This window comes from Manihot esculenta, chromosome 2, assembly GCF_001659605.2.
Source record: "Manihot esculenta cultivar AM560-2 chromosome 2, M.esculenta_v8, whole genome shotgun sequence".
In the NCBI taxonomy this organism is placed as follows: Eukaryota; Viridiplantae; Streptophyta; class Magnoliopsida; order Malpighiales; family Euphorbiaceae; genus Manihot; species Manihot esculenta.
The window spans coordinates 10,099,545-10,125,185 of NC_035162.2; the positions used below are offsets into that span (position 1 = coordinate 10,099,545).

General features: G+C 42.2%; 2 protein-coding genes across 5 annotated transcripts; one reads left to right on the forward strand and one right to left on the reverse strand.

Moving 5' to 3' along the window:
- The first annotated feature begins 18,950 nt into the window (after positions 1 to 18,950).
- Positions 18,951 to 21,842, forward strand: LOC110609701 (CAX-interacting protein 4). Of its 2 annotated transcripts, XM_043954168.1 has the most exons (4): positions 18,970 to 19,062; positions 19,152 to 19,207; positions 20,509 to 21,507; positions 21,809 to 21,842. In XM_043954168.1, exons 3-4 carry the CDS (start codon positions 20,530 to 20,532, stop codon positions 21,821 to 21,823), a joined length of 993 nt encoding a protein of 330 aa, XP_043810103.1. In that variant the 5' UTR covers positions 18,970 to 19,062; positions 19,152 to 19,207; positions 20,509 to 20,529; the 3' UTR covers positions 21,824 to 21,842. The 2 variants fall into 2 exon arrangements, with proteins under 2 accessions (XP_021605166.1, XP_043810103.1); XM_021749474.2 differs by having other exon boundaries at positions 18,951 to 19,207.
- A 596-nt stretch (positions 21,843 to 22,438) lies between these two features.
- On the reverse strand, positions 22,439 to 25,641 carry LOC122723122 (mitochondrial import inner membrane translocase subunit TIM9-like). Of its 3 annotated transcripts, none has more exons than XM_043954169.1 (2): positions 24,116 to 25,641; positions 22,439 to 22,958 (listed from the first exon to the last, which is right to left on the reverse strand). In XM_043954169.1, the coding sequence occupies exons 1-2, from the start codon at positions 24,208 to 24,210 to the stop codon at positions 22,763 to 22,765; spliced, it is 291 nt and encodes a 96-aa protein (XP_043810104.1). In that variant the 5' UTR covers positions 24,211 to 25,641; the 3' UTR covers positions 22,439 to 22,762. The 3 variants fall into 3 exon arrangements, 1 of the variants encoding a protein (XP_043810104.1); XR_006350022.1 differs by having other exon boundaries at positions 22,886 to 23,263; positions 24,116 to 24,253; XR_006350023.1 differs by lacking the exon at positions 24,116 to 25,641 and adding an exon at positions 23,595 to 23,986 and having other exon boundaries at positions 22,886 to 23,263.

Consider the following 25,641-nt stretch of genomic DNA (forward strand, 5'->3'; position numbering starts at 1 on the left):
CAATTGCAAGAGCTGGTAGAAAAGGGTTTCATCCGACAGAGTACCTCGCCTTGGGGTGCTCCAGTCTTGTTCGTGAGAAAGAAGGATGGATCCCTTAGACTTTGTATCGACTACAGGCAGTTGAACAAAGTCACTACCAAGAATAGGTACCCATTGCCTAGGATCGATGATCTATTCGACCAGCTAGCCGGAGCGGGTTGTTTCTCCAAAATAGATCTAAGATCGGGGTACCATCAGCTAAGGATAAGGGATGAGGATGTGCCAAAGACGGCTTTCAGGACCAGATATGGGCATTTTGAGTTCCTTGTGATGCCGTTCGGGTTAACTAACGCCCCTGCAGCATTCATGGATCTCATGAACAGAGTGTTTAGCCAGTACCTGGATCACTTTGTTATTGTCTTCATAGATGATATCTTAGTGTATTCCAGGAATGCAGAGGAGCATGCCCATCATCTGCGGTTGGTCTTGCAGACTTTGAGGGAACATGGCTTGTATGCCAAGTTCTCTAAATGTGAGTTCTGGCTGAGGAGCATTTCGTTCTTGGGGCATGTAGTGTCAGAGAATGGTATTGAGGTAGATCCCAAGAAGACAGAAACTGTAGCTAACTGGCCTAGACCCACTTCAGTGACAGAGATTAGAAGTTTCTTGGGTTTGGCAGGTTACTACAGGAGGTTCGTTCAGAACTTCTCGAAAATAGCAGCTCCTCTTACCAGACTAACCAGGAAGAATCAGAAGTTTCTGTGGACCGACCAGTGCGAGGAGAGTTTCGAAGAGCTTAAGAAGAGGTTGACTTCAGCACCAGTGTTAGCTCTGCCATCTAGTGATGAGGACTTTACAGTCTTTTGTGATGCGTCCCGTGTGGGACTGGGTTGTGTACTGATGCAGAATGAGAGGGTGATCGCTTATGCTTCTAGGCAGCTGAAGAAGCATGAGTTGAATTACCCCACACATGACCTTGAGATGGCAGCAGTAATCTTTGCACTCAAGATGTGGAGGCACTACCTCTATGGGGTAAAATGTGAGATCTTTACAGATCATAAGAGCCTGCAGTACATCTTGAGTCAGAGGGATCTGAATCTGAGGCAGAGGAGATGGGTAGAGTTGCTGAGTGACTACGATTGCAAGATTCAGTACCATCCGAGTAAGGCGAATGTTGTGGCAGACGCCTTAAGCCGGAAATCACTCGGTAGTCTATCCCACATCGCGGCAGAAAGGAGACCAGTGGTGAAGGAGTTCTACAAGCTTATTGAGAAAGGTTTACAGATGGAGTTGTCTGGTACAGGTGCCTTGGTGGCCCAGATGAGAGTAGCACCCGTGTTTCTGGAGCAGGTGGCTCAGAAACAGTATGAGGACCCGGAGTTAGTGAAAATTGCCAGGACTGTTCAGTCAGGCAATAATGGTGAGTTCAGATTCGACAGTAAGGGGATCCTCCGCTATGGGAGCAGACTATGTGTACCAGATGACATTGGGCTAAAAGGAGACATTATGAGAGAGGCTCATAATGCAAGATACAACATTCACCCCGGAGCCACCAACATGTATCAAGATTTGAAGAAGGTTTATTGGTGGCCAGCAATGAAGAAAGAAGTGGCACAGTTTGTGTCCGCCTGCGAAGTATGTCAGAGGGTGAAGCTGGAACATCAGAAGCCGGCTGGAATGCTTAACCTGCTACCTATCCCAGAGTGGAAATGGGAGAATATAGCTATGGACTTCGTAGTGGGGTTACCGGCAGCGTCCAACAGGTTGGACTCCATATGGGTGGTTGTGGACAGACTCACCAAATCTGCTCACTTCATCCCTGTCAGGAGTGGCTACTCTGTGGACAAGTTGGCGCAGGTGTATGTTGACGAGATAGTCAGACTGCATGGGGTTCCTGTTTCTATAGTATCAGATAGAGGGCCCCAGTTCACCTCCAGATTTTGGCGGAGTCTGCAGAATGCCATGGGTACTAGGTTGGACTTCAGTACTGCCTTCCACCCCCAGACTGATGGACAGTCAGAAAGGACCATCCAGACCATCGAAGATATGCTCAGAATGTGTGTGCTGGACTTTGGCGGTTCTTGGAGGCAGCATCTACCTTTGGTGGAGTTTGCCTACAACAACAGCCATCATGCTAGCATCGGGATGGCTCCATATGAAGCTTTATATGGAAGGAAGTGCAGGTCACCTGTTTGCTGGGAGGAAGTTGGAGAAAAGGCCTTGGCAGGGCCTGAGTTAGTAGAGATCACCAGCAGGGTGGTACCCATAATCAGAGAAAGAATCAAGACTGCTTCCAGCAGACAAAAGAGTTATGCAGACATCCGCAGGAAACAGGTAGAGTTTCAGGAGGGGGATCTGGTATTGCTCAAGGTGTCTCCAATGAAGGGAGTGGTTCGCTTCGGGAAGAAAGGTAAACTAGCCCCACGATACATCGGACCCTTTGAAATCTTGCAAAAGATTGGGAATGTGTCGTACAAGCTGGATTTACCTGCTTCGATGGAAAGAATCCATCCGGTTTTCCATGTTTCAATGTTGAGGAAGTTTGTGTCAGATCCGAGCAAGGTTCTTAGTGAGCCTGATGTGGAGGTCCAAGAGGATCTCACCTATGTTGAACAGCCAGTGCGGATCATAGACACCCAGATCAGAAAGCTAAGAAACAAGGAAATCCCGATGGTGAAAGTCCTGTGGAACCACCACAATTTAGAGGAATGCACTTGGGAGACACGGGAGTCTATGCTCTAGCAGTACCCTCATCTCTTTTAAGGTTAGATCCCTATGTGTTGATGTGTTCATGTGTTATGTTTTATGCCATGCTATGTGTACTAGTTGAGGAACATTCGGGGACGAATGTTCTTAAGGGGGGGAGAATGTAATACCCGGCTAGACTCCGGTATCGAAATTCCTACCGGCCGGTGGAATTTCGGATGTCGGGAACTTCTAGAAGGGTAAAGACATGTTTTATAAAATGAGTTTTTGCATGAAAATAGCTTTGGAGGAAAACCCAGGTTCGGCCGCCGAAAGTCAAGTTCGGCCGCCGAACATGCATGCGCTTTGGAGGCACGTTAGGCCCCCGAAAGCCTGAGTGAGGAAAGTGCAGGTTCGGCCGCCGAACCTCATGTTCGGCCGCCGAACCTCATGTTCGGCCGCCGAACATTTGCATGGATGCGGAGGCACATTCGGCCCCCGAACGTGGCCTGGCCAGCCACTATAAAAGGGTCCCTTAGCCGAAAATGGGCGAGCTTTTTCTCCCCATTTCGGCCAAGGTGAGCATTTCCGCCATCTTTGCTCAATCTTGAGTTTTTCCTTCCTTTTTCCATGATTTTTACAAGTTTATAACTTTGGTTTTGAAGATCTTTGAGCTTAGAACGAGTTTTGAAGCTTGGAGACCAAAAGTTGGAACTTCTCCCATCTCCGAGTTTAGATCTCCTCAACCCTCGATCTTCAAGAGGTAAGAGCCGATCTTAAGCTCCTCATGTGTTTTAAGTAAGTTTTAAGTGATTTTATGGGGTAGAATGGCATGTATAGGGTTGTATGAGTTTTTAAGCAAATGTTAGGTTTTATGTGATTCTTGAGCAATGTGGCATGTTTGAGTATGATTGAAGTGTTGTAGAGGGGGTATATGCATGTTTGAGGCCCCTAGGAACTTGTATGCATGATTTGGTTGGAGTATATGCTTGATTTGTGGGTTTGGGAGGCAGGAGGTTCATGTGAACCAAGTTTCTGCCCGTTTGGCAGAAACCAGGTTCGGCAGCCGAAGGAAGTTTCGGCCGCCGAACCCCTCTGGTGGAGGCAGCATTCGGCTGCCGAAGGTGCCCCCGAAAAGAGACTTTCGTCTCTGTCTGGGACTTTCGGCCGCCGAAGGTGCCGCCGAACCTACCTGAGTTTCGTCTCTGTCCAGGACTTTCGGCCGCCGAAAGTGCCCTGTTCAGCCACTTCATGCATATCTCTATGTGATATTTTCAGGATGTTTTAGGGGGTTTTTGGGGCATATATTAGAGTTATGTTTAAGTATGTTTGGTCCCTCATTGGAGTCCACCTGTGTAGGTTCGGACCCGAGGAACCAAGGACCCCAGCAGTGAGCCAGCTGCTACAGAGTTTGTCAGAGTCTGCCAGAGGTGAGTGGAACTAAACTTAACCTTTTAAATTAAGAAATGAAATGCTTTTATCATGCTTCATGCATCATGATCATATTATAGGATGTTTGCATTAGAATTCACGACTATGCCGCATTGTATTGTTGTGATAGATGATAGTGGATGGACATTAGGATGATTCATTAGCCTTCTATATACGAAGTCCTGTGGTGCCCATAATAGGGCCGGGCAATACGAAGACCTGTGGTGCCCATAATAGGGCCGGGCAATAACTCCGAGTACGAAGACCTGTGGTGCCCATAATAGGGCCGGGCAATACGAAGTCCTGTGGTGCCCATAATAGGGCCGGGCATGGAGTTGAGGGATTTTTGAATCAGTCCATCCGTGGTGTGATTTGTTTGTGCAGTGACGCATTTCATGATGGCATGTTTTAAATATTCTTTTCACAGTTCTACTCACTGGGCATCTAGCTCACCCCTCTCCCCTACCCCCCAGGTTTGCAGGTACGGGATAGATAGAGAAGGCAAGAAGAGAAAAAGTCATATGTATGTAATAGTTAGTTTGTGGACATGACAAATGTATAATGATGAAATGTAAAAAAATATTCAGTATGTTATGTAATGAGGTTATTGAGGATAGAGTTGTGCTTGACCATAATATATTGTTAATCCCTTTGTATATACATGATCTTATGTTATGATGTTTATGTAAACTAACTCAACACCGATTGTTTTGCCTTTGAGGCTTGATGAGATCCCACAGAGGGACTATGTTATGTATATGTACAGAGTATGCACAGGTTGAGTTAGTTGATGACAGTATGTATGGAGAAAAGTTTTATCTTTTTATGTTTATGGTTGATCATGTAGGGGATTAAACATGTTTACAGGTTATGTTAGGCTTGCTACGGGTCCCGGCGGCCTTAAGTCGACCCGGATCCTAGCGCCGGTAGCGGTCCGGATTTCCGGGGCGTTACAGCTCCATTTCCTTACAAATAGACACCGGCAATTTAATAGATTGCATAGTATAAATAGGAATGGAGTTCAAGACTGATTGGACCAGCGTTATTCTCCCTGCTCTAGAAAGTGCACCCGCCTTCCAACCAGCAAGCCGGCTTCGCATATCATCAACCAATCCACGAAATTGTACCTGAGATACTCTACCATGAAGAGATGGTACACCCAAATAACACCCAAGGTCAGAGACCAAAGGAATTCCTGATTTAGAGGATAAACGAGAGGCTGTAGATGTACTCACATTCGGAGAAACAAAAAGGCTTGACTTTAAAAAATTCACCTTTTGTCCAGAAGCATTACAAAAGACAGTTAAACAATTAATAATAACATCCAGCTGTTCTTCCGTAGCTTCAGCAAACAATACCATATCATCGGCGAACATGAGATGTGAAATCAACGGACCATTGTTGGAAATAGGAAGTGGATGCCACTCCCCTTGTTCCACCGAATGTTTAATAATATTGGAAAGTTGTTCCACACAAAGCACAAAAAGATAGGATGATAAAAGGTCGCCTTGCCGAACCCCACGAGTGGGCAAAAAAGACTCCAACTTCTCATTGTTCCAAAGAACTGACATAGTAGCAGAATGAACACAATGTCTCACATTCTGTAATACCCGGCTAGATTCCGGCATCGGAATCCCTACCTTCCGGTGGAATCTCCGTTGGAATATGGAATTTTGATGATGCCAGAGTCTTCTAGAGGGGTAAACTGATTTCATGGTTTTAAATGAAAAAGATTTGAGTTTTGAAAAGGAAAAGACCAAGGAGGTTTTTACCAGGTTCGGCCGCCGAAAGTGAAGTTCGGCCGCCGAACATGAGTTGGTTTTGGGAGCGCTTTTGGCCTCCGAAAGCTATGTTTGAACAAACCAGGTTCGGCCGCCGAACCTCAAGTTCGGCCGCCGAACATGGGGGTGTTTTGCATGCACGTTAGGCCGCCGAAGGAGGTTTGGCTGGCCACCTATAAAAGCCCCTCACACCGAAAATGGGCGAGATTTCTCCCCATTCTCGAGCTCAGGTGTGTTCATGTCCTCCTCTAGTCGTTTTCTTGCTTTTTCTTCAAATCCTTCACGTTTTATAAGCTATATGGTTGTTTTGAAGAGTTTTAAAGCTTGGATCAAGGTTTGGAGAGCTTGGAGACTTTAAGAGTTTGGGTTCTCCACATCTCAAGCTTTGGGTCGCACCAACCCTCGATCTTCAAGAGGTAAGTGTGGATCTATGCCTTCTTTTACGTTTCATGAAGTTTTAAGTGAGTTTTAAGAGGTTTTGATGGTTGAGCATGGGTAGAAATATATGTTAGGGTTTATGTGGGTTTTATGCCCAATGTATGATAATGTATGTTCATGTGATGTTTGTGTTGGGGCTTAAGTTAGTTTTCAAGCCCCTTGAGCATATGGGAGAGAGTATGCATGATTGGGAGAGAGTATGTGAGGTTTGGTTTGTTTTGGAAGGTTTGGGAGGCTTGAAATGCATAAAGGCTGAGTTCTGGATGAACTCAGGTTCGGCCGCCGAAGGTGGTTTCGGCCGCCGAACCTGCCTGAGGATGCAGGGATTGGCCGCCTAACCTTGCCCCCGAAAGTTGAGTTTTGGCTTGAAAGCAGACTTTCGGCCGCCGAAGGTAATGTTCGGCCGCCGAAAGTGCCTGACTTTCGTCTCTGGAGAGAGAGTTCGGCCGCCGAAGGTGCCGCCGAACCTGCCTGACTTTCGTCTCTGTTTGGGACTTTCGGCCGCCGAAGGTGCCGCCGAAAGTGCCCTGTCTAGCCCTTTCATGGGTGTTTTCAATGCATGTTTAAGTGATGCTTTAGGGGGTTTTTGGGGAGTTGTTTATGAGTTGTTTAGAGTATGTTTGGCACCTCACTGGAGTCCATCTGTGTAGGATCGGACCCGAGGAACCGAGGTGTTTAGCACTGTTAGCTGCTTCAGAGTTAGTCCAGAGCTAGCCAGAGGTGAGTGGAACTAACCCTTATGTTTTAAATCAAATGTTTTCAGCATGTTCAAGCATGTTCATGCATCATGAATACCATGTTATGCAATAGGTTGTTTGCATTAGAATTCACGAATATGATGCATTGCATAATACGATGATAATGATGTGGATGGATACTGGATGATCCTCTAGCCCTCAGTATGTTATGACATGATGTGAATTGATATGATATGGCATGTATGATATGATATGAGATGAGAAGCCCAGGCGTGGCCGTATCGCCCCTGGCATATAGTATGAGAAGTCCAGGTGTGGCCGTATCGCCCCTGGCATAGAGTATGTGAAGTCCAGGCGTGGCCGTATCGCCCCTGGCATAGAGTGTTGTTGACTTGTTATGGTATGAGATTGATATGTAGAGGGCTATTGGTGACAGATTCATCCTTGAGGTGATATATTTGTGATGTGACGCATTCCATGATAGCATACGTTAAAATGAACTGTTTTCTTTTATGGTTTCTGCTCACTGGGCTTTTTAGCTCACCCCTCTCCCCTAACCCCAGGTTTGCAGGGTCAGAGATAGTCAGGAGATCAGCAGGTTACGTCCATGGTCATGTATATGTAATAGAATAGTAGTGGACATGATGTAATGTAAAGTTATGTAAGGATGTATAAGAGTTATATTGTATTATGACTTTATGTTATATGTTCAGAGTTATAGTATTGTGCTTGGCCCGAGTTGGTTAATCCCTTTGTACATGAGTTTTATATTATGTTGTCCCGTGTGATGGACCGAGTTTAACATAGGGTATGCTGACCCTAGGGGTTCTATGAGTTCAGTCATAGTGTATACACAGGTCAAACGGGTTAAAGAAAAAGTTTACAGCCTTATGTTTTAAAGTTTATGCTAATGTTTGATCATGTATGGGATTATACCAGCTGTTCAGGATGCATAGTAGGCTTGCTACGGGTCCCGGCGGCCTTATGCCGATCTGGATCCTAGCGCCGGTAGCGGTCCGATTTTCGGGTCGTTACAGAATGGTATCAGAGCCCTAGGTTCACATGGTCGGACCTAGAGTGTCGGGCTCATAGATGTTATAGAAGGGCAAGCACAATAGGAGAGATCATGTCCACTAGGATAGGATGTGGAGTCCTGTCTTGTATGATGATGTGAAATGCCATGATGATGAGCATGTGCATTAATGCTATGATATGTATGTGATGCAGGTTCATGTGCTTCCACATGAACCATAAGATGCTAATGTTTATGTGCTATGTTATGCTTTCAGAAGTCAAGATGAGAGGAACTCGTCGATCCGCTAGATTGACTGGAGCTCCACCAGAGAATGAGGGCATGGATGCCCATTCCCCTGCTCTGCAGAGGGCAAGATCTTGTAGGACGATCAGGGAGAGTACATCAAGGGACCTTAGAAGGTCTTTTGATGCAGGTCGGAGGAGATCAGTTCATGAAGTTATGTCAGCGGATGTGATGGAAACAGAGGAAGATAACCAGAGAAGAGATAGTAGTTTGGGCATGAGTATGTCAGTAGAGGATATGGGAGAGTCCCAAGGAGGCACTCAGGCCTCGGGCTATGTTCCACCACAGTGTCCACCCTACCCGCAAGGGCCAGGGTATCCGATGGGAGGTACATCGGATTTCTTTAGCCATAATCCATATCCCACCTTTATGCCCTATCCTCCCTTTTACCCACAGTACCCCATGTTTCCATCCTCACCCTTTTTCCCAGGTCCAGCAAACCCTAACCCAGGGGATGCTGCACCTCCTCCTCCACCAGCAGAACCAATAGTCCCTGATGTCCGGATACTCAAACCTGGTTCATCAGTTGGGGGTAAAGTAAAGATGACAGATTATCTCAAGTTGGATGCCCCCAAGTTCGAAGCAGGCGATGACCCTTTTGAGTACCTCAGAACGGTAAAGATGATAACAGATGAGCTAGGAGCAAGTGACAGTAGAGCCATTCAGATGGCAGGGTTCACATTGAAATGCAAGAAGGCAAGGGAATGGTTCAAAAACTATGTGGGCCCAAGGTTGGAGAGCTTATCCTGGGAGCAGTTTGCCAATGAGTTTGCAGGATGGGCTTTTCCAGATAGTTCCAGAGAACTGAAGATGATTGAGTTTGAGCAGCTAAGGCAGACAGAAGAGATGAGCGTAGAGGAGTTTACAGACAGGTTCCTGGAGCTGTTGCCGTTTGCAGGACAAGGTCTTGACACAGACCTGAAGAAGTCTAGGAGATATGTTATGAAGCTTCACTCCAGGTATTCCTCGTTGGTTCAATCAGCAGAAAGGGAGAGCTTCCATGCTATAGTGGATATGGCGCGGAGAATGGAGGCTAGTGCCATTGTCCAAGGGACAGTTAAACAGTACATGGCACAGTCTTCGGGTTCCAAACTCCCGAGGACAAGTGATGTTAATCTCTCCCCTCTAAGTGAGGCTATCACAAAAAGTAAGAAGGGAGACAGAGGTCTCAGAAGATCAAAGAAGAACAAGTTCTGGAATCGGATAAAGTCTGGTCTGGGATTAGGAGGTGGCTCGAGCTCAGGCACAGAGGTTGCAGAGTGTGCAAGGTGCGGTAGGCCGCACAAGGGAGTCTGTCGGTTTGGGACTACAGCATGTTACAGATGCGGCCAGGAGGGACACATAGCTCGGGAGTGTCCTAAGGCAGCTTTTATGACACCGTCCCATCAGACAACTCCAGGCAGTATGGCACAGCCATCAGCTCCAGCCATGTTTCAGGGCAGTGGTAGAGGCGGAGACAGGGGGACAGCCCCTTCTTCAGCAGGTTCCCATGGGGAAGGTCCATCAGTTCCAGCGCGGATCTTCGCCATGACTCAGCAGGAGGCTAACACATCGAACCCGATGGGATCAGGTAATCTCACTCTGGTATGTTCTGGTGTGTCTGCTTCATGAACCCTGATGTTTCTCTTTTCTTTGTTTGCTTGTGAGCCCTTGTGAGGTTGGGTTGATAGCTTATGGGTTAGAGTAATCCCTTGGGGTCAGTGCACCCAAGTGTGATCCATCTGCGGCAGAGTCAGTCTGCCGGTATAGTCAGAGTATGTGTTGTGAGTAGATGCCTTCCAGCTGACCTAGCGGTTCTAGATTTGACTGTTTGACGTCATTCTAGGGTTGGATTGGTTCTTCTACTAGTGGTACTGCCTAGTCTGCAGAGACAAGGTAGTCAGGTTCAGAGGTCAGGATGGATCAGAGGTAGTCCTTAGAGGGGACAGAATAGGGATACCTAGAGGTTCAGTATCAACCCTATAGGCTCGTAGGTTGTTCAGGAAAAGTTGTCAGGGGTTCTAGCTCTTCAGAGAGAGTATAGCAGTCAGGTCAGGGAGCCCGCCTCAGTGCCCATTGTTAGAAAGTTTAGATGTTTCCCCAGATGAGTTCCCAGGACTACCACCTGTCAGGGAGATAGAGTTCAAAATAGAAGTAATGCATGGAATCGGACCAACCCTCCCCACAGGATGGTATCAACAGAGTTAAAAGAGTTATAAGGATCAGTTGTAAGAGTTGGTAGTTAAGGATTCCCATCTGACTGAGCACTTCACCTTGGGGTGTTCCAGTAGTATTATGAGGATGAAGGATGGATCCCTAGGACTTTGTGTCGACTACAAGTCGTTGAACAAAGTCACTACCCAGAACAAGTATTTGTTACCTAGGATCGACGATCTATTTTAAGCCAGCTAGCAGGAGCTGGTTGCCTTTCCAAGATAGATCTGAAGTCTAGGTACCATCAGTTAAGATCAAGGAAGAAGATGTACTGAGAACAGTGTTTAGAACCAGATATGGGCACTACGAGTTCCTAGGAATGTCGTTCGGGTTAATGAACGCCCCTACATCATTCATGGATCTCATAAGCAGAGTTTTAATCGGTTTCTGGATCACTCCGTTATTGTCTTCATTGACGGTATCTCGGCGAGTTCCAGAAATACAGAAGAGTATGCCCATCATCTGAAATCAGGATTGCAGATCCTGAGAGAACATGGCTTGGATGCCTAGTTCTCCAATGTGAGTTCTGGTCGAGGAGCATATCCTTCTTGGGTCATGTGTGTCGGAGAAAAGAAAAGTGAAGTAGACCTGAGAAAGTTGAAGTTGTAGCTAACTAGCCCAGGCCCCTTGTAGTGACTAAGATCGAGAGCTTTTTGGGTTGGGCAGGTTACCTAATGGAGGTTCATCTAGAACTTCTCTAGAGTTGCCGCTCCTATGGCCAGATGGATCAAGAAGAACCAGAGGGTGTGTGGTCTACTCAGAGTGAAGAGGGCTTTGAAAAGCCAAAGGAAATGTTGATGTCAGCACCAGTGGTGGCTCTGTCCGCCAGTGATGGAGATTTCACAGTGTCCTGTGATGCGTCCCGTGTGGGACTAGGTTGTGTGTTATGTAAAGTGGTAGAATGATTGCTTATGCTTCTAGGTAGCTGAAGAAGCATGAGTTGAATCATCTTACACACGATCCAGAGATGGCAATGGTAATACTTGCACTCAAGATGTGGAGGCGATACCTGTATAAGGTATGAGGACAGATCCTTACAGATCGAAAGAGCTTGCAATACATTTTGAGTCAAGAGAGGAGAATCAGAGGCAGAGAAAAGGAGTAAGAGCTGCATAGTCAGAAGATGAGAAGAATCAGAACTGCTGTGAGTCAGCAGGAGAGTATGAAGTCGTCCGCAAGAGGCATGTAGAGTTTCGGAAGAGAAGAAGAGTTTTGTCAGAGCGCGCGGCGGAAGCGTGTTGAGGTTCTCGAGGAAGTCGAGGTTTGCTGGAGGTGTCTCCTAAAGAGAGGGTGATTCGCTATGGGCGGAAAGGTAAATTAGCTCTCAGATACATTGGACTCTTCGAAATCCTGCAAAGGATTTGGGAATGCATCCCACGAGTTAGGTTTACCCACTTCAATGGAAGAGATCCATTCGTTTTTCCATGTTTCCACGATATATGAGTTCGTGTCGGGTCCGAGTGAGGTTCTTAAAGGAACCAGAGGTGGAGACCGTAGAGGATCTCACCTATGTTGAGCAGCTAGTACGGACCACAGACACACAAGTCAGAAAGTGTGGAAACAAGGAAATCCCGATGGTGAAAGCCCCTTAGAATCACCTTCAGATGAAAAGTGCACCAGGGAGACCGAGAGTTTATACTCTAGCAATGACCGTGTCTCTCTTTTAGAAGAGAGGTTTTTAGGTTTTGCTTGCTTATGTATGTTAGATGCTATGCTTGATGCATGTTTGTCTGTTTGAACATTCGAGGACGAATGTTCTTAAAGGGGGGAAGAATGTAATACCCGGCTAGATTCCAGCATCGGAATCCCTACCTTCCGGCGGAATCTCCGTTGGAATATGGAATTTTGATGATGCCAGAGTCTTCTAGAGGGGTAAAATGTGATTTCTAAAATGATTTTTACTGATTTCATGGTTTTAAATGAAAAAGATTTGAGTTTTGAAAAGGAAAAGACCAAGGAGGTTTTTACCAGGTTCGGCCGCCGAAAGTGAAGTTCGGCCGCCGAACATGAGTTGGTTTTGGGAGCGCTTTTGGCCTCCGAAAGCTATGTTTGAACAAACCAGGTTCGGCCGCCGAACCTCAAGTTCGGCCGCCGAACATGGGGGTGTTTTGCATGCACGTTAGGCCGCCGAAGGAGGTTTGGCTGGCCACCTATAAAAGCCCCTCACACCGAAAATGGGCGAGATTTCTCCCCATTCTCGAGCTCAGGTGTGTTCATGTCCTCCTCTAGTCGTTTTCTTGCTTTTTCTTCAAATCCTTCACGTTTTATAAGCTATATGGTTGTTTTGAAGAGTTTTAAAGCTTGGATCAAGGTTTGGAGAGCTTGGAGACTTTAAGAGTTTGGGTTCTCCACATCTCAAGCTTTGGGTCGCACCAACCCTCGATCTTCAAGAGGTAAGTGTGGATCTATGCCTTCTTTTACGTTTCATGAAGTTTTAAGTGAGTTTTAAGAGGTTTTGATGGTTGAGCATGGGTAGAAATATATGTTAGGGTTTATGTGGGTTTTATGCCCAATGTATGATAATGTATGTTCATGTGATGTTTGTGTTGGGGCTTAAGTTAGTTTTCAAGCCCCTTGAGCATATGGGAGAGAGTATGCATGATTGGGAGAGAGTATGTGAGGTTTGGTTTGTTTTGGAAGGTTTGGGAGGCTTGAAATGCACAAAGGCTGAGTTCTGGATGAACTCAGGTTCGGCCGCCGAAGGTGGTTTCGGCCGCCGAACCTGCCTGAGGATGCAGGGATTGGCCGCCTAACCTTGCCCCCGAAAGTTGAGTTTTGGCTTGAAAGCAGACTTTCGGCCGCCGAAGGTAATGTTCGGCCGCCGAAAGTGCCTGACTTTCGTCTCTGGAGAGAGAGTTCGGCCGCCGAAGGTGCCGCCGAACCTGCCTGACTTTCGTCTCTGTTTGGGACTTTCGGCCGCCGAAGGTGCCGCCGAAAGTGCCCTGTCTAGCCCTTTCATGGGTGTTTTCAATGCATGTTTAAGTGATGCTTTAGGGGGTTTTTGGGGAGTTGTTTATGAGTTGTTTAGAGTATGTTTGGCACCTCACTGGAGTCCATCTGTGTAGGATCGGACCCGAGGAACCGAGGTGTTTAGCACTGTTAGCTGCTTCAGAGTTAGTCCAGAGCTAGCCAGAGGTGAGTGGAACTAACCCTTATGTTTTAAATCAAATGTTTTCAGCATGTTCAAGCATGTTCATGCATCATGAATACCATGTTATGCAATAGGTTGTTTGCATTAGAATTCACGAATATGATGCATTGCATAATACGATGATAATGATGTGGATGGATACTGGATGATCCTCTAGCCCTCAGTATGTTATGACATGATATGAATTGATATGATATGGCATGTATGATATGATATGAGATGAGAAGCCCAGGCGTGGCCGTATCGCCCCTGGCATATAGTATGAGAAGTCCAGGTGTGGCCGTATCGCCCCTGGCATAGAGTATGTGAAGTCCAGGCGTGGCCGTATCGCCCCTGGCATAGAGTGTTGTTGACTTGTTATGGTATGAGATTGATATGTAGAGGGCTATTGGTGACAGATTCATCCTTGAGGTGATATATTTGTGATGTGACGCATTCCATGATAGCATACGTTAAAATGAACTGTTTTCTTTTATGGTTTCTGCTCACTGGGCTTTTTAGCTCACCCCTCTCCCCTAACCCCAGGTTTGCAGGGTCAGAGATAGTCAGGAGATCAGCAGGTTACGTCCATGGTCATGTATATGTAATAGAATAGTAGTGGACATGATGTAATGTAAAGTTATGTAAGGATGTATAAGAGTTATATTGTATTATGACTTTATGTTATATGTTCAGAGTTATAGTATTGTGCTTGGCCCGAGTTGGTTAATCCCTTTGTACATGAGTTTTATATTATGTTGTCCCGTGTGATGGACCGAGTTTGACATAGGGTATGCTGACCCTAGGGGTTCTATGAGTTCAGTCATAGTGTATACACAGGTCAAACGGGTTAAAGAAAAAGTTTACAGCCTTATGTTTTAAAGTTTATGCTAATGTTTGATCATGTATGGGATTATACCAGCTGTTCAGGATGCATAGTAGGCTTGCTACGGGTCCCGGTGGCCTTATGCCGATCTGGATCCTAGCGCCGGTAGCGGTCCGATTTTCGGGTCGTTACACATTCGTTCTCCATAAACTGGAAAAATTAGCTTTCTCCAAGCTCCAATCAATAAAGCTCCATTCCAGCCTATCATAGGCTTTTTCTAAATCAATTTTCAAAGCCACAAATCCATTGCCACCGTTCATTTTCCCCATAGTGTGAAGAGCCTCTTGGTAAATGACTCCATTATCCGTAATTTGCCGACCCGGAACAAAACTATTCTGCTCTGGTCCAATTAATGAAGTAAGGACTTGTTGTAACTTGTTCACCAAGACCTTCGTAATAAGCTTATAAAGCACATTACAGAGGCTAATTGGCCGAAATTGAGTAATAAATTCAGGGGTAGCCACCTTCGGTATCAATACCAAAACCGTCTCATTAATCATGCTTGGGAGCTCATTGCCTCGTAATAAAAAAAGAACAAAATCTATCACCTGAGTCCCAACTATTGGCCAAGCCTTCTTACAAAATTCAACAGTAAAACCATCGTCGCCAGCCGCTTTACCACTCGCCATCTGGTCCAATTCTAGCTTAACCTCCTCTAGAGAAAATGGTCTATCAAGTTCTGTAATTTGTGTCGTGGAGAGCACAGGATGGGCATATTGGAAAGGAATATCCAAAAGCTCACCCAAATCAGAAGTATACAAATTGCGGAAAAAATTGATGGCCATACCTTTAAGAACCGACGGATCAGTAACAACCTCCCCCAAATCATTCTTTAAAGCAGAAATACAGAATTTTTTCCGTTTGATAGTAGCTGCTAGATGATAGAAATGAGTATTTCGTTCGCCGTTCGCTATCCATTCCTCTTTTGATTTCTGAAACCAGTACATCTCCTCTTGGCGTAGAATCTCTTCCAATTTGCGTTTCAATTTAAATTCAAGCTTTACAAGGCTCCTTGTCCGGCTTTCAGCAAGATCTCTCTGAACACCACCTAACCTGCGTAAAAGCCTTCTCTTGTTATTAAAGATATTACCGAACTGAGTCCTATTCCACTCTCCAAGCTGAATTTTTAATGTGCTCAGATTATGAATTAGGGAACGATTTGGATCCCAAGAGCATGCAACTACTTGATCAAACTGAGCATGTGGTGTCCAAGCTGTTAAAAACCGAAAAGGACGAACTCCAAAAGCTAGAACCCCTTGACATTTAATCACAATTGGGACATGATCTGAATGCAATTTAGGTGGATGTTCAACAATAGCATCAACATAATCCAGTCTCCAATCAGTAGATACAAAACATCGATCTAACCGAGCAGCTTGATAGGGGACATTTTCGCCACTTCTCTGCCATGTAAAACCACTCCCAACAAACCCCAGATCAATAAGAGAGTGCTTGAAAATCCAGTCTGAAAAATCCTGAGCTCCTGGAGGATTAGAAGAAGAATATCCACTTTGTTCAGATGAGTCCACTACAGAATTAAAATCACCCGCGACAATCCATTTAGAAATGGATAGACTATTTTCTCCAGAAAGAGATTGCCAAAGCTTCCTCCTTAAATAAATATCAGGGCTTGCATAAACTACACTAAACAACCATTTCTCTCCAGTAGAAAAATTAATTGCTACCGTAATGAATTGAGGATCAGTAACAACTAATTCAATTCGAAAACCATCTTCTGACCAAAGCAACCAAATACCACCACTAAATCTGACTGCCTCAATACGGATCCAATTTTCATACCCCAACAAACCACAAACTTCATCAGCCGCTTCTCCAGAAATACGAGGTTCCACTAAACAAAAGATGTTAGGATGATATAGCCTCTTGTATTCCTGAAAAGCATTGCGAAAAGTAGATGATGATGCACCATGACAATTCCAGGTTATAATTATCATTAAAATAAATATTAAAAAGAGCATCATCAGATTAATCTCACAAGGGTATCACATACGCTGTTGGTGCTCCAAAGGAGCAACCAAACTAGCAGAAGTCGCCTTATTCAACTCATTCAAAATTGTCCCGGCCATAATCAACGTGACATCATCCTCACTCCCATTGACTGTCTTTTGTCCAGGGACAATATTCGGGCTAGACGGATGAGGGAAAGATGGGTTACGAAAACCTGGTGGATTTGGAGGCACATGATTCAAGACACTCAACCCCACCTGATCTTCAGAAGAAACAACCCAAGATTCTACCCTCTCCTTCCCATTACCAACAACTACAGTATGCTCAACCTCTGCCGCTGCTTTCCTTGATAATCCAATTCTAGTATTAGGTTGTACTTCCCTAGAAGTCGTAGCAGAGGATGGAATTATCTCGACATTAGCATTATTAGCCACAGCCTGACCTCCTCGTCCTCCACGAAACAGCCCTCTACCACCACGACTCCCTCTCTGGATTCCACCTCCCCTAGATACTACATTATTTGCCCGGTTGCTAGGACGCTCATCATGGACAGCCATGTGAATCTCCTGAGTGCCCAAACTACCATTATTCTGCTCCTCTGGTATGACCTCATCCTCTAAATTAAGTAAAGAGTCAAAACGATTTCCCGTAGACCCATCTGCAACTACCCTTCGAACCTCATCTCTGTCAACTCTCTTAGGCCCAGGCCTGATACTTTGACGATTATCCCTACGTCGATCCCTCCGAACCAACATCCAATCCCCAAAATCCTCAGTAGTAGCGGGATTGACAAGCAAACTCTCAGGCATTTTGTAAGTCTCACGGTTCAGCTCATGACCAACAACAGCACCTTGCTGATTAACCTGCATTGGTTTAATACTAGGACAAGTTTCCTTCATATGCCCATACTTACCACACTCAAAGCACACCATATGCAAACCCTCATATTTAATTCGGCGAACTCTACGGTGTAGCTTGAATTTAGATAGAAGGGGCTTAGTTAAATCCAATTCCACACAAACTCTGGCAAAATGTCCTCGAGTCACAAGGCTAGTATTAGAGTCAACTTTAACAGGCTCACCTATTTTACGGGCAATGCATAACAAAAGTTCCTCATCATAATATTCAATAGGTAAGCAAGGGAAACGAATCCATACAGTTAAACGTTCTAACACATCCTGAAAAGGGTCAAACTCCGGGCACCATTGACGAATAGTCAAGTAGTGGTCAGCAATAATCCAGGGTCCCTCCGATCTAGCAAAGTCCAAGTCCAAGTCCCCATACAATTAAAATTTGTACCATTAAAAATTAATAAAATTATCACGTCACTTGTCATATTAATAAATTTTAGCTCTAAATTTTAGAGTAAAATTAATAATAATTTAAAAATTTTGGATAAAATCATAACAAAATTAAAAGTATAGAATTCTTATAACAATTATTTATTTTATTAATAATTTTTTTAAAAGAATAAAAACTGAATTTATAATTTTATATTAATTATATAGTTTTTTAGCCACTCAATCAAATTAAATAATTAAATATTTAATTTATATATTATTAGTTTTTTTAAAATTCACTCTAAATATAATTTAAAAAAGAGTGATGAATTAATATTATATTTAAGAGATAAAAAAATAATTTTAAAAAAATATTTTAAAATTAAATTTAATATTTTTAAATTATATTATATTAAATATTATTTTAAATTATTTTTTAATATTTCATGACTAATATATTTAATAATATTATTTTCTTAATGAAAATTTTAAAACACTAAATAGTAAATATATTAGATAACTTCAAGAAAAATGTATTGATAATGATTTTAGTTCAGATAAGATTATAATAAATTATTATTATAAAATTATTGATAGAAATTTAAAAAATTAAACAATAATATAAATAATAATTTTTAAATATATTTAATAATAATAATAAATAATTTTATAATTTTATAAATTTCTAATTATACTAATAAGGTGGAATATATTTTGTCAAATATTAAAAAATAAAATTTAATTGATAAAAATTAAAAGTATAAATTAAAATTGTAATAAAATAAAGTATATAAAAATTTTTTTATGATTAATTTTAAATTTTATTAGTATGATATGGTAATATGAGGATTATATAATAAGTAATGTGATAATTTTATTAATTTTTTTTAATGATGCTTACAATAAAATTATAATTAAAATAATTTTAAAAAATTAAATTTTAATTAAAAAATATAAAATATAATTAAAATAAAATAAAAAATAGAGATTTTTTCACCTATTAACTCTTAAAATAAACACGTACAATTACCAAAAGTATTGAAAACCAATATCGCACTTTTTTAATTTTTTATTTCTTTAATCTACATCTCCTATTGGTTAATGGTTATACAGAAAACGACGTCAGTTTGCGGTCATCCCTCGTTTTCGTTTGCAAATTGACGCTTTTGCCTTAGCCTCCCAACGGGATTCAGCACAATCTTTCGAAATGGGCGGAGCAATTTTGTTTTTTGCTTTTTTCTTTTCCTAAAAACCTCTGGCGGTCTTTTCACAGATATAAGATTTCCTCAAACACAGTTCGTTTCATAGATATATCTTCGGGTAGTTTTTTTTTTTTTTTATTTTGATATTTTGTCTTCTATCAGCTACATCCGATCTCTATTAGCTCAAAATCTCTATTGGGGGCTTCGAATCTCTGTAGGTAAGCTTGTTTCTTCTTCTGATTTTTCCTTTTCATTGACGTTTTCTTTTAATATTTGGTTTCCTGTTTGTTTCCTATGAAAAATTTGATTTTCTAGTCATCTGGTGGTTTCATTTTGGGTGAGAATCCGCTCTTTTCATTTTCATTTTCATTTTCATTTTTCTGGCATTTTTTGATTATTTTCTTATTAATTTTATATTAAGAAAATATTATTGGAAAGATATCATATAATCATTATAATTCCTATATAATTACACTAAGCTTTCTGTTAAGCGAGTTTCTTCTACTCTGGATTCTTTTGATTTTGCTTTAATTTGTGGTTTGGTATTTACCGACTCGTACATCTGCATTATGTATGTTTCCGTGACCGGTCCCAAATTTAGCTGCGTAAATCCTTCTTATTATGCACCTGAATGCTATTATCTTCGTAGCAATGGTCAATCCAACAGAGCTAATGCTCTGCAATCTTTTCTCATCTTTCCATGACCGGTATCTTGATTTAAGTCTTGCTTTTAAGTGTCTATTAATCTATATATAAAGTGGCCTTTCTATGCAAAACTGTCCACTAAACTCTCTTTTGCTTGATCAATTTGTTTAATCCTTTCTTGTCTAGAAAAATCAACCTTTGATCAACGTCTTGCATTTCCTGTTATATGCTGGCTTTGTTGAATGTTAACAAAGTTTTTGCATTGTTGATTCATAGGCGTAGTGCTTCTTTCTTTATGCCGCCTGTTGGTATAGTGGTGCAGGGTTAAACCGAAATACATAATACATAGCCAAGGCATAGGTGTAATTTTTTATTCAACAGTGGATATGACAATTGAGCATTTGCGACTGCATTAATTGGGATACTCAATAAAAGGAATTGTTTTATTCAAATTCAACAAACCTAGAGTTATTTCAAATACTTCTATCCCAACTAATATATCAGATTTATATACTTCTTTTAAAAGGAAATGAAATATTTAAATGAATTTTCATTGAATAATTATTCATTTATTTATTTAATGTAAATAGCTGCAAGGTGAAAAATAGTGCTTATTTATTTTAATGTAAATAGCTGCAAGGTGAAAAATAGTACTTCAATTTGATCTTATCCAATATGGTTGTTAAGTGATTGATTCGAAGTTTTTTACGTATTTGCCAACTAGTGCATCTACGAATTGGAAACTTACTGTTTTCTTGTCATAGTCGATTCTTTCATGTTCCATTTCAATTGGTCAACTTGAAAGTTTAATATGCTGTTGACTTTAATTTATAGCAATTTTGATTGAAATCCCTCGTCGGTATTTTGGTTACAGTTTGATTCCCCATATTTTAAGATGCCGGCCACAGCAGGAAGGGTTCGCATGCCTGCAAATAATAGGGTACATAGCAGTGCTGCTCTCCAGACTCATGGTATATGGCAGAGTGCAATTGGGTATGACCCATATGCACCCAACAAGGATGATACTAAAAATTCTTCCCAGCAAAAGCCTTCAAATGCGGAACCTGAGTCAGAGAATTCATACGCCAGCTTCCAGGGCCTCTTAGCTCTTGCCCGAATCACGGGTTCCAGTGCTGATGAAGCTCGTGGTGCTTGCAAGAGGTGTGGTCGTGTTGGTCATCTGGCTTATCAATGTAGAAACTTTTTTAGTGTTAAGGATGACAAGGAGAAAGACCCAGAAGCAGTCCAAGTAGCAGCTTTGTCTGGATTGGAAAATATGATGGGTAATGGAAAATTTGCAGCTGTGAGCAAGGAGAGTGAGGAAGAGGACAGTGACACTTCAGATTCTGAGGCAGATTCAGAGATCGAGAGGATTATTGCTGAAAGGTATGGTAAGAGGAGCAGTAGTAAGAAGAGGTCATCTAAGAAAGAGAATTCTGATGAAGGGTCAGATTCCGATTCTGGGGAGAGGAAGAAAAGGGGAAGGTCAAGGAAAAGGAGTAGTAAGAAGAGGGGCACTAACGATTCAGAGAATGAGGATGAAGGTAAAATGAAAAAGAGGAGGAGAAGGAAGAGGGATGAGTCCTCTGAGGACGAGGAAGAGAGGCAGCATTATAAGAGAAAGAATAGGAAGGAGAAGAGGAGGAGGAGGAGGAGGAGGAGGATAAGTCACAGCTATACTGACGATTCTCAATCAGATGCATCTGATGACTCTGCCAGAAGGCAAAGGCGAAAGAGCAGGAAGTCAGCATCAGCATCTGATTCTGATGTGAGTGGCTCTGATGACTCACGAGTTGGAAGGGTTACAAAGCGACATGATAAGAGAGTGAAAAGCGCCACCATGAGGAGGATGGGCCACCCCCTGCTAGTGAAGGTAAACAATTTAGTTCTTTGGTGGATTTCTTACCTAACTTACCTGTGAATAAACTGTAGTTAGTCTTAATTGCTACGTGTTCTGTATAGTTAATTATAAGTTTTTGTGCGATGTATTGGTTGTATTGCATTTCATGCCCTAAGATCACCACTGCTGCGTTTCATATGTACTTGTAAATCATGAATTAACCCTTGTTTTCCCAATTTTAAAAGGTTGTCTTGTAAAAATGATGCGACTGATTACTGCTTTTGAAATGAATTGGTGCTTGATAGCTTACGGCCCAAGTTTTTTGTTTTTGCAGGGATCGATGGGTTAATATGTAGACTGAGTTACAAGAAACAGAGCGAATTAGTGGTGTAATTGAAGTACTCGGTTCCATTCTTGTGCATGAACGTCTGAAAATTTGTCCCTATCATAATTTCTCTCTAAAAAATAAAAAGTAAGATATTCAAACATTTTTGTTCGAGTTGTATAAAGAGCCTATAAAAAGTAGTTGCTTTGGAACATGGTCTGTCCGAAGCACCACTTCAATTTTCAATTATACAGATTATTTATCTTTTCGGTTTTCCCTACCTAGAGAAAAAGACAGAAAGGAGCTTGAGCTTTCTCTAATACAAGTTTTAAATGAACGATGGTGTTTGTATAGTTAATTTGTACCATATTCTTGCCAAAAAAAATTTGTACTATATTGACTCTTTAGTTTGAATTGAAAAAAGGCAGTTTCCAGTACAGCACAGGTACTAATTCCATAACAGAGCTTGGAACAAAACGGGCTGCCACAAAAGAAAAAAAAGGATTTCATTCCGTCTAATTTCTGTAGTCTTTGTTACTTCACCGAGGCCAAAGCAAAAATTCAATTATGACACGTTTGTTCCAATTTCCTACATCGTTTTCCTAAACGAAGTGGAGCAAAGCGCCCATGGCAAATCTTGCAACATTGAATCTCAACAATATTAAATATCTCATTCAACAGGGCTTCTATTATGCTTGAAATAACTAATAAAGGTGCAATTCCAAGTGATGACACCCTGTTGGGAAACATAGCTGAAAAATTGAATCTCAAATAAAATATTCAATGTCTTATTCAACAGGGCTTCTCTTATGCTTGAAATTAACTAATAAAAGATGTATTTCTAAGTGATTAAACCCCGTTGAGAAGAATAGTTGAAAATTGCCAACAAAGGGAAGAACATGCCCTTTTTATCCAAAGCAGATTCTACCTTAATGAAATGCTGTTTGAGCAATCCATGGTTGTTTAGCTGCTTTGGTCTGGTGTAGCAGCAAGATTGTTAAGCTCTGCAAATCTTAGACCAACTCGCATTGAATGCTTCAAGAATTTCTCAGCACATCTCATGACACAGGTTTCCTCCTGCTTTTGTAGTGATTTCCGTGTAAAGTTATCTACACAGTCATTGAAGCATCTCTCCACAACTGAATTGTACATCCTCATACTGCAGATACACATTAGGCATGATTAATATTCGGGCATTCAATTCCATAAATAGGCTATGTTTGGAATAAAGGTTTTCTTAGAAATCCTAGGAGTTGTACAGATAAGAGGAAATCAAGAGAGGACCACTTTGTACTCCACATGTTTCCATACTACACGGTAAGATTACTTCATAGGAAGTTAGGAACACAATTGCCAATTCCATAATTGACCTGCAGCATACAAGAACTGGATGTGGAGCCATATAAACAAGCAAGAAAACGAAGATCCATTGGCCACTCTTAGAGCTTCACAAAACGACCAACACTGGAAAAAACAAAAGCACCGATCTTTGTAAGACAACAGCAAGGAGGGAAGGGGGGAAGCATTGAGCTCCTACAAGAACTTAACATCTCAGTGACAATCACACTCATGTAGCCTCTTAAGATATTGAATATGCTCTAAGGCTCATGGTAATGCACATATCACATAAAAAAGATAGATCTGAATTCTGAAACAACCTAAAATTTAGTATCATCAGCATTTTTTTGAGTTGTGGATACTAAGATTTGGACAAGCTAAAAATTGAAATATGCAGCAAAATGTCAGATAATAAAGTGTCCAGTGAAATGGCAAGGACACAGCAAAGTACACATACCACAAGTGCTCACACATGAACATAATCCCTAACTTTGGAAAAGGGGTATTCTTCCCAAAACGTCCGAATGCAACATATGCACATGATTGGCTGCACCGGTTTTAAGGGGAACATTGTTTTAGCTCCACACCAACGAAGTCACAAACCAAACTTGCAACATCAATATTTAAAATTGGTGTGTGAAGCCGTAAACGAGAGGGGGGAATAAAACAAATTTACACCTCGAGGAAACGAACCCATCAGACAAACACTAATCTTGTTTGCTTCCTTCCTTTTAAACTGAATAGCAAAAGAAAATACAAAGCTTCATACTTGGAATCACAAATTCTACGCCACTTTCATATAACACAGTAACTACAAAGAGCTAATTTCTAAGCCCCTAAACACCACCCCCCCCCCCCCCCCCACCACCACCACCACTACCAAAAAAAAAAGATCAATTTGGAAACAAACCAGTTAGTCGATCTGTTCAGGATAAAGAAGTGAAAAAATTAAATGAGATAAAGGAAAGATTTACAAACCTGTCTCGTACTTGGAGTTGATCGATTACAGCTGCCATTCGCCTCTGGTCTTCTTCAGGTAGACCATCAAGACCTTGTAGCATGTTCTTGTCCATCACTTCTCAAAGATTTTTTTTCAAAAAAAAAAAAAACACAAACTAGGGTTTTGTTTTAGATTTTGTGATACAATCTAGTATTCCTCTTTTAACACGGAGAGGACCCTAAAATTTATCTTTAGCTTTAGTCTTCCGAGAGGGAAAAAAAAAATAGAAAGAAAAGTTAGTTTATATATTATACATTGGGGACCGCTGAGTATCATTATCCCAGCGTAGGGCCAGACTTGCGAGAGCAGTATTCGAGGTACACGAAGTCTCCCTGATGGGCCGAACTGGTTTCTCCGGCTCTGACCCAATCTTACCAAATGAATTGAATCACTCATAAATCCTAATCTGCTCCTTACGAGCTCGGCCTTGAAAAATGATAAGAGAAAAGACAACAGGTTCAGTCTCCTCGCAGCCCTATCTATACGCACGCTGGGAGAAATTAAATGGCCGTCTGACATCAGGCAGACGTCTCACGCTTTCGTACATACGAGCATGTATGACAGAGACAAACGACACTGTAATTGTGAGGCGCTCGCTGGAAGAAATTAAATAGCCGCCTGACATCTGGTAAACGTCTCACGCTTTCGTACATACGAGCCTGTATGACAGAGACAAACGACATTGTAACTGTGAGGCGCATGCTGGGAGAAATTAAATGGCCGCCTGACATTGGGCGGACTTCTCACGCTTTCATACATACGAGCCTGTATGACAGAGACAGATGACACTGTAACTGTGAGGCCATTAGGTACCACTAAGAGATAAAGAAAAAAGGATAAAGGGAGGAAGGCACCTTCCTCACGAAAAGGCTTACACACACGTACTAGAAACCCTATTCTCTGGATTTCAGAATATCAATTGGCGCTATCTGTGGGAACGAAGGAGATCCTTCCGTTACCGGAGTTCCACTCTCACTACACCTACTGAGATCCAAAATAGCCAACCACCAATGTCGCCCGTTCCCTCACCAGGTTCGGCAAGAAACACACCCCAAAACACCCTTTGCACTAGCATTTGGAATTGAAACTGTGGTTCCTATTGAATTGCAAGTCCCCACTCACCGGATCCAGTTCAACAACGAAGACACTAACAATAACAAGATTGAGGAGCAATCTAGACGCCCTAGAAGAGATCAGAGATGAAGCGCAAGTAAGAACCGTGGCATATCAACAAAAAGCAACTCGTTATTATAATTAAAAAGTCAAGGAAAGGAGCCTGAATGTAGGAAATCTGACACTGAGAAAGCTGGAGGCCACGGGAAAGAGAGCTGCAATAGGAAAGCTGGCACCTACCTGGGAAGGTCTTTTCAGAATAATTAAAGTAGTGAAGCCAGGTGTATATCGAATAGAAGATATGCGAGGAAATCTAGAGCCGCACGCATGGAACATTCAACACCTGAAGAGGTACTTTCCTTGAAATATAGATAATGTAACATGAACAATT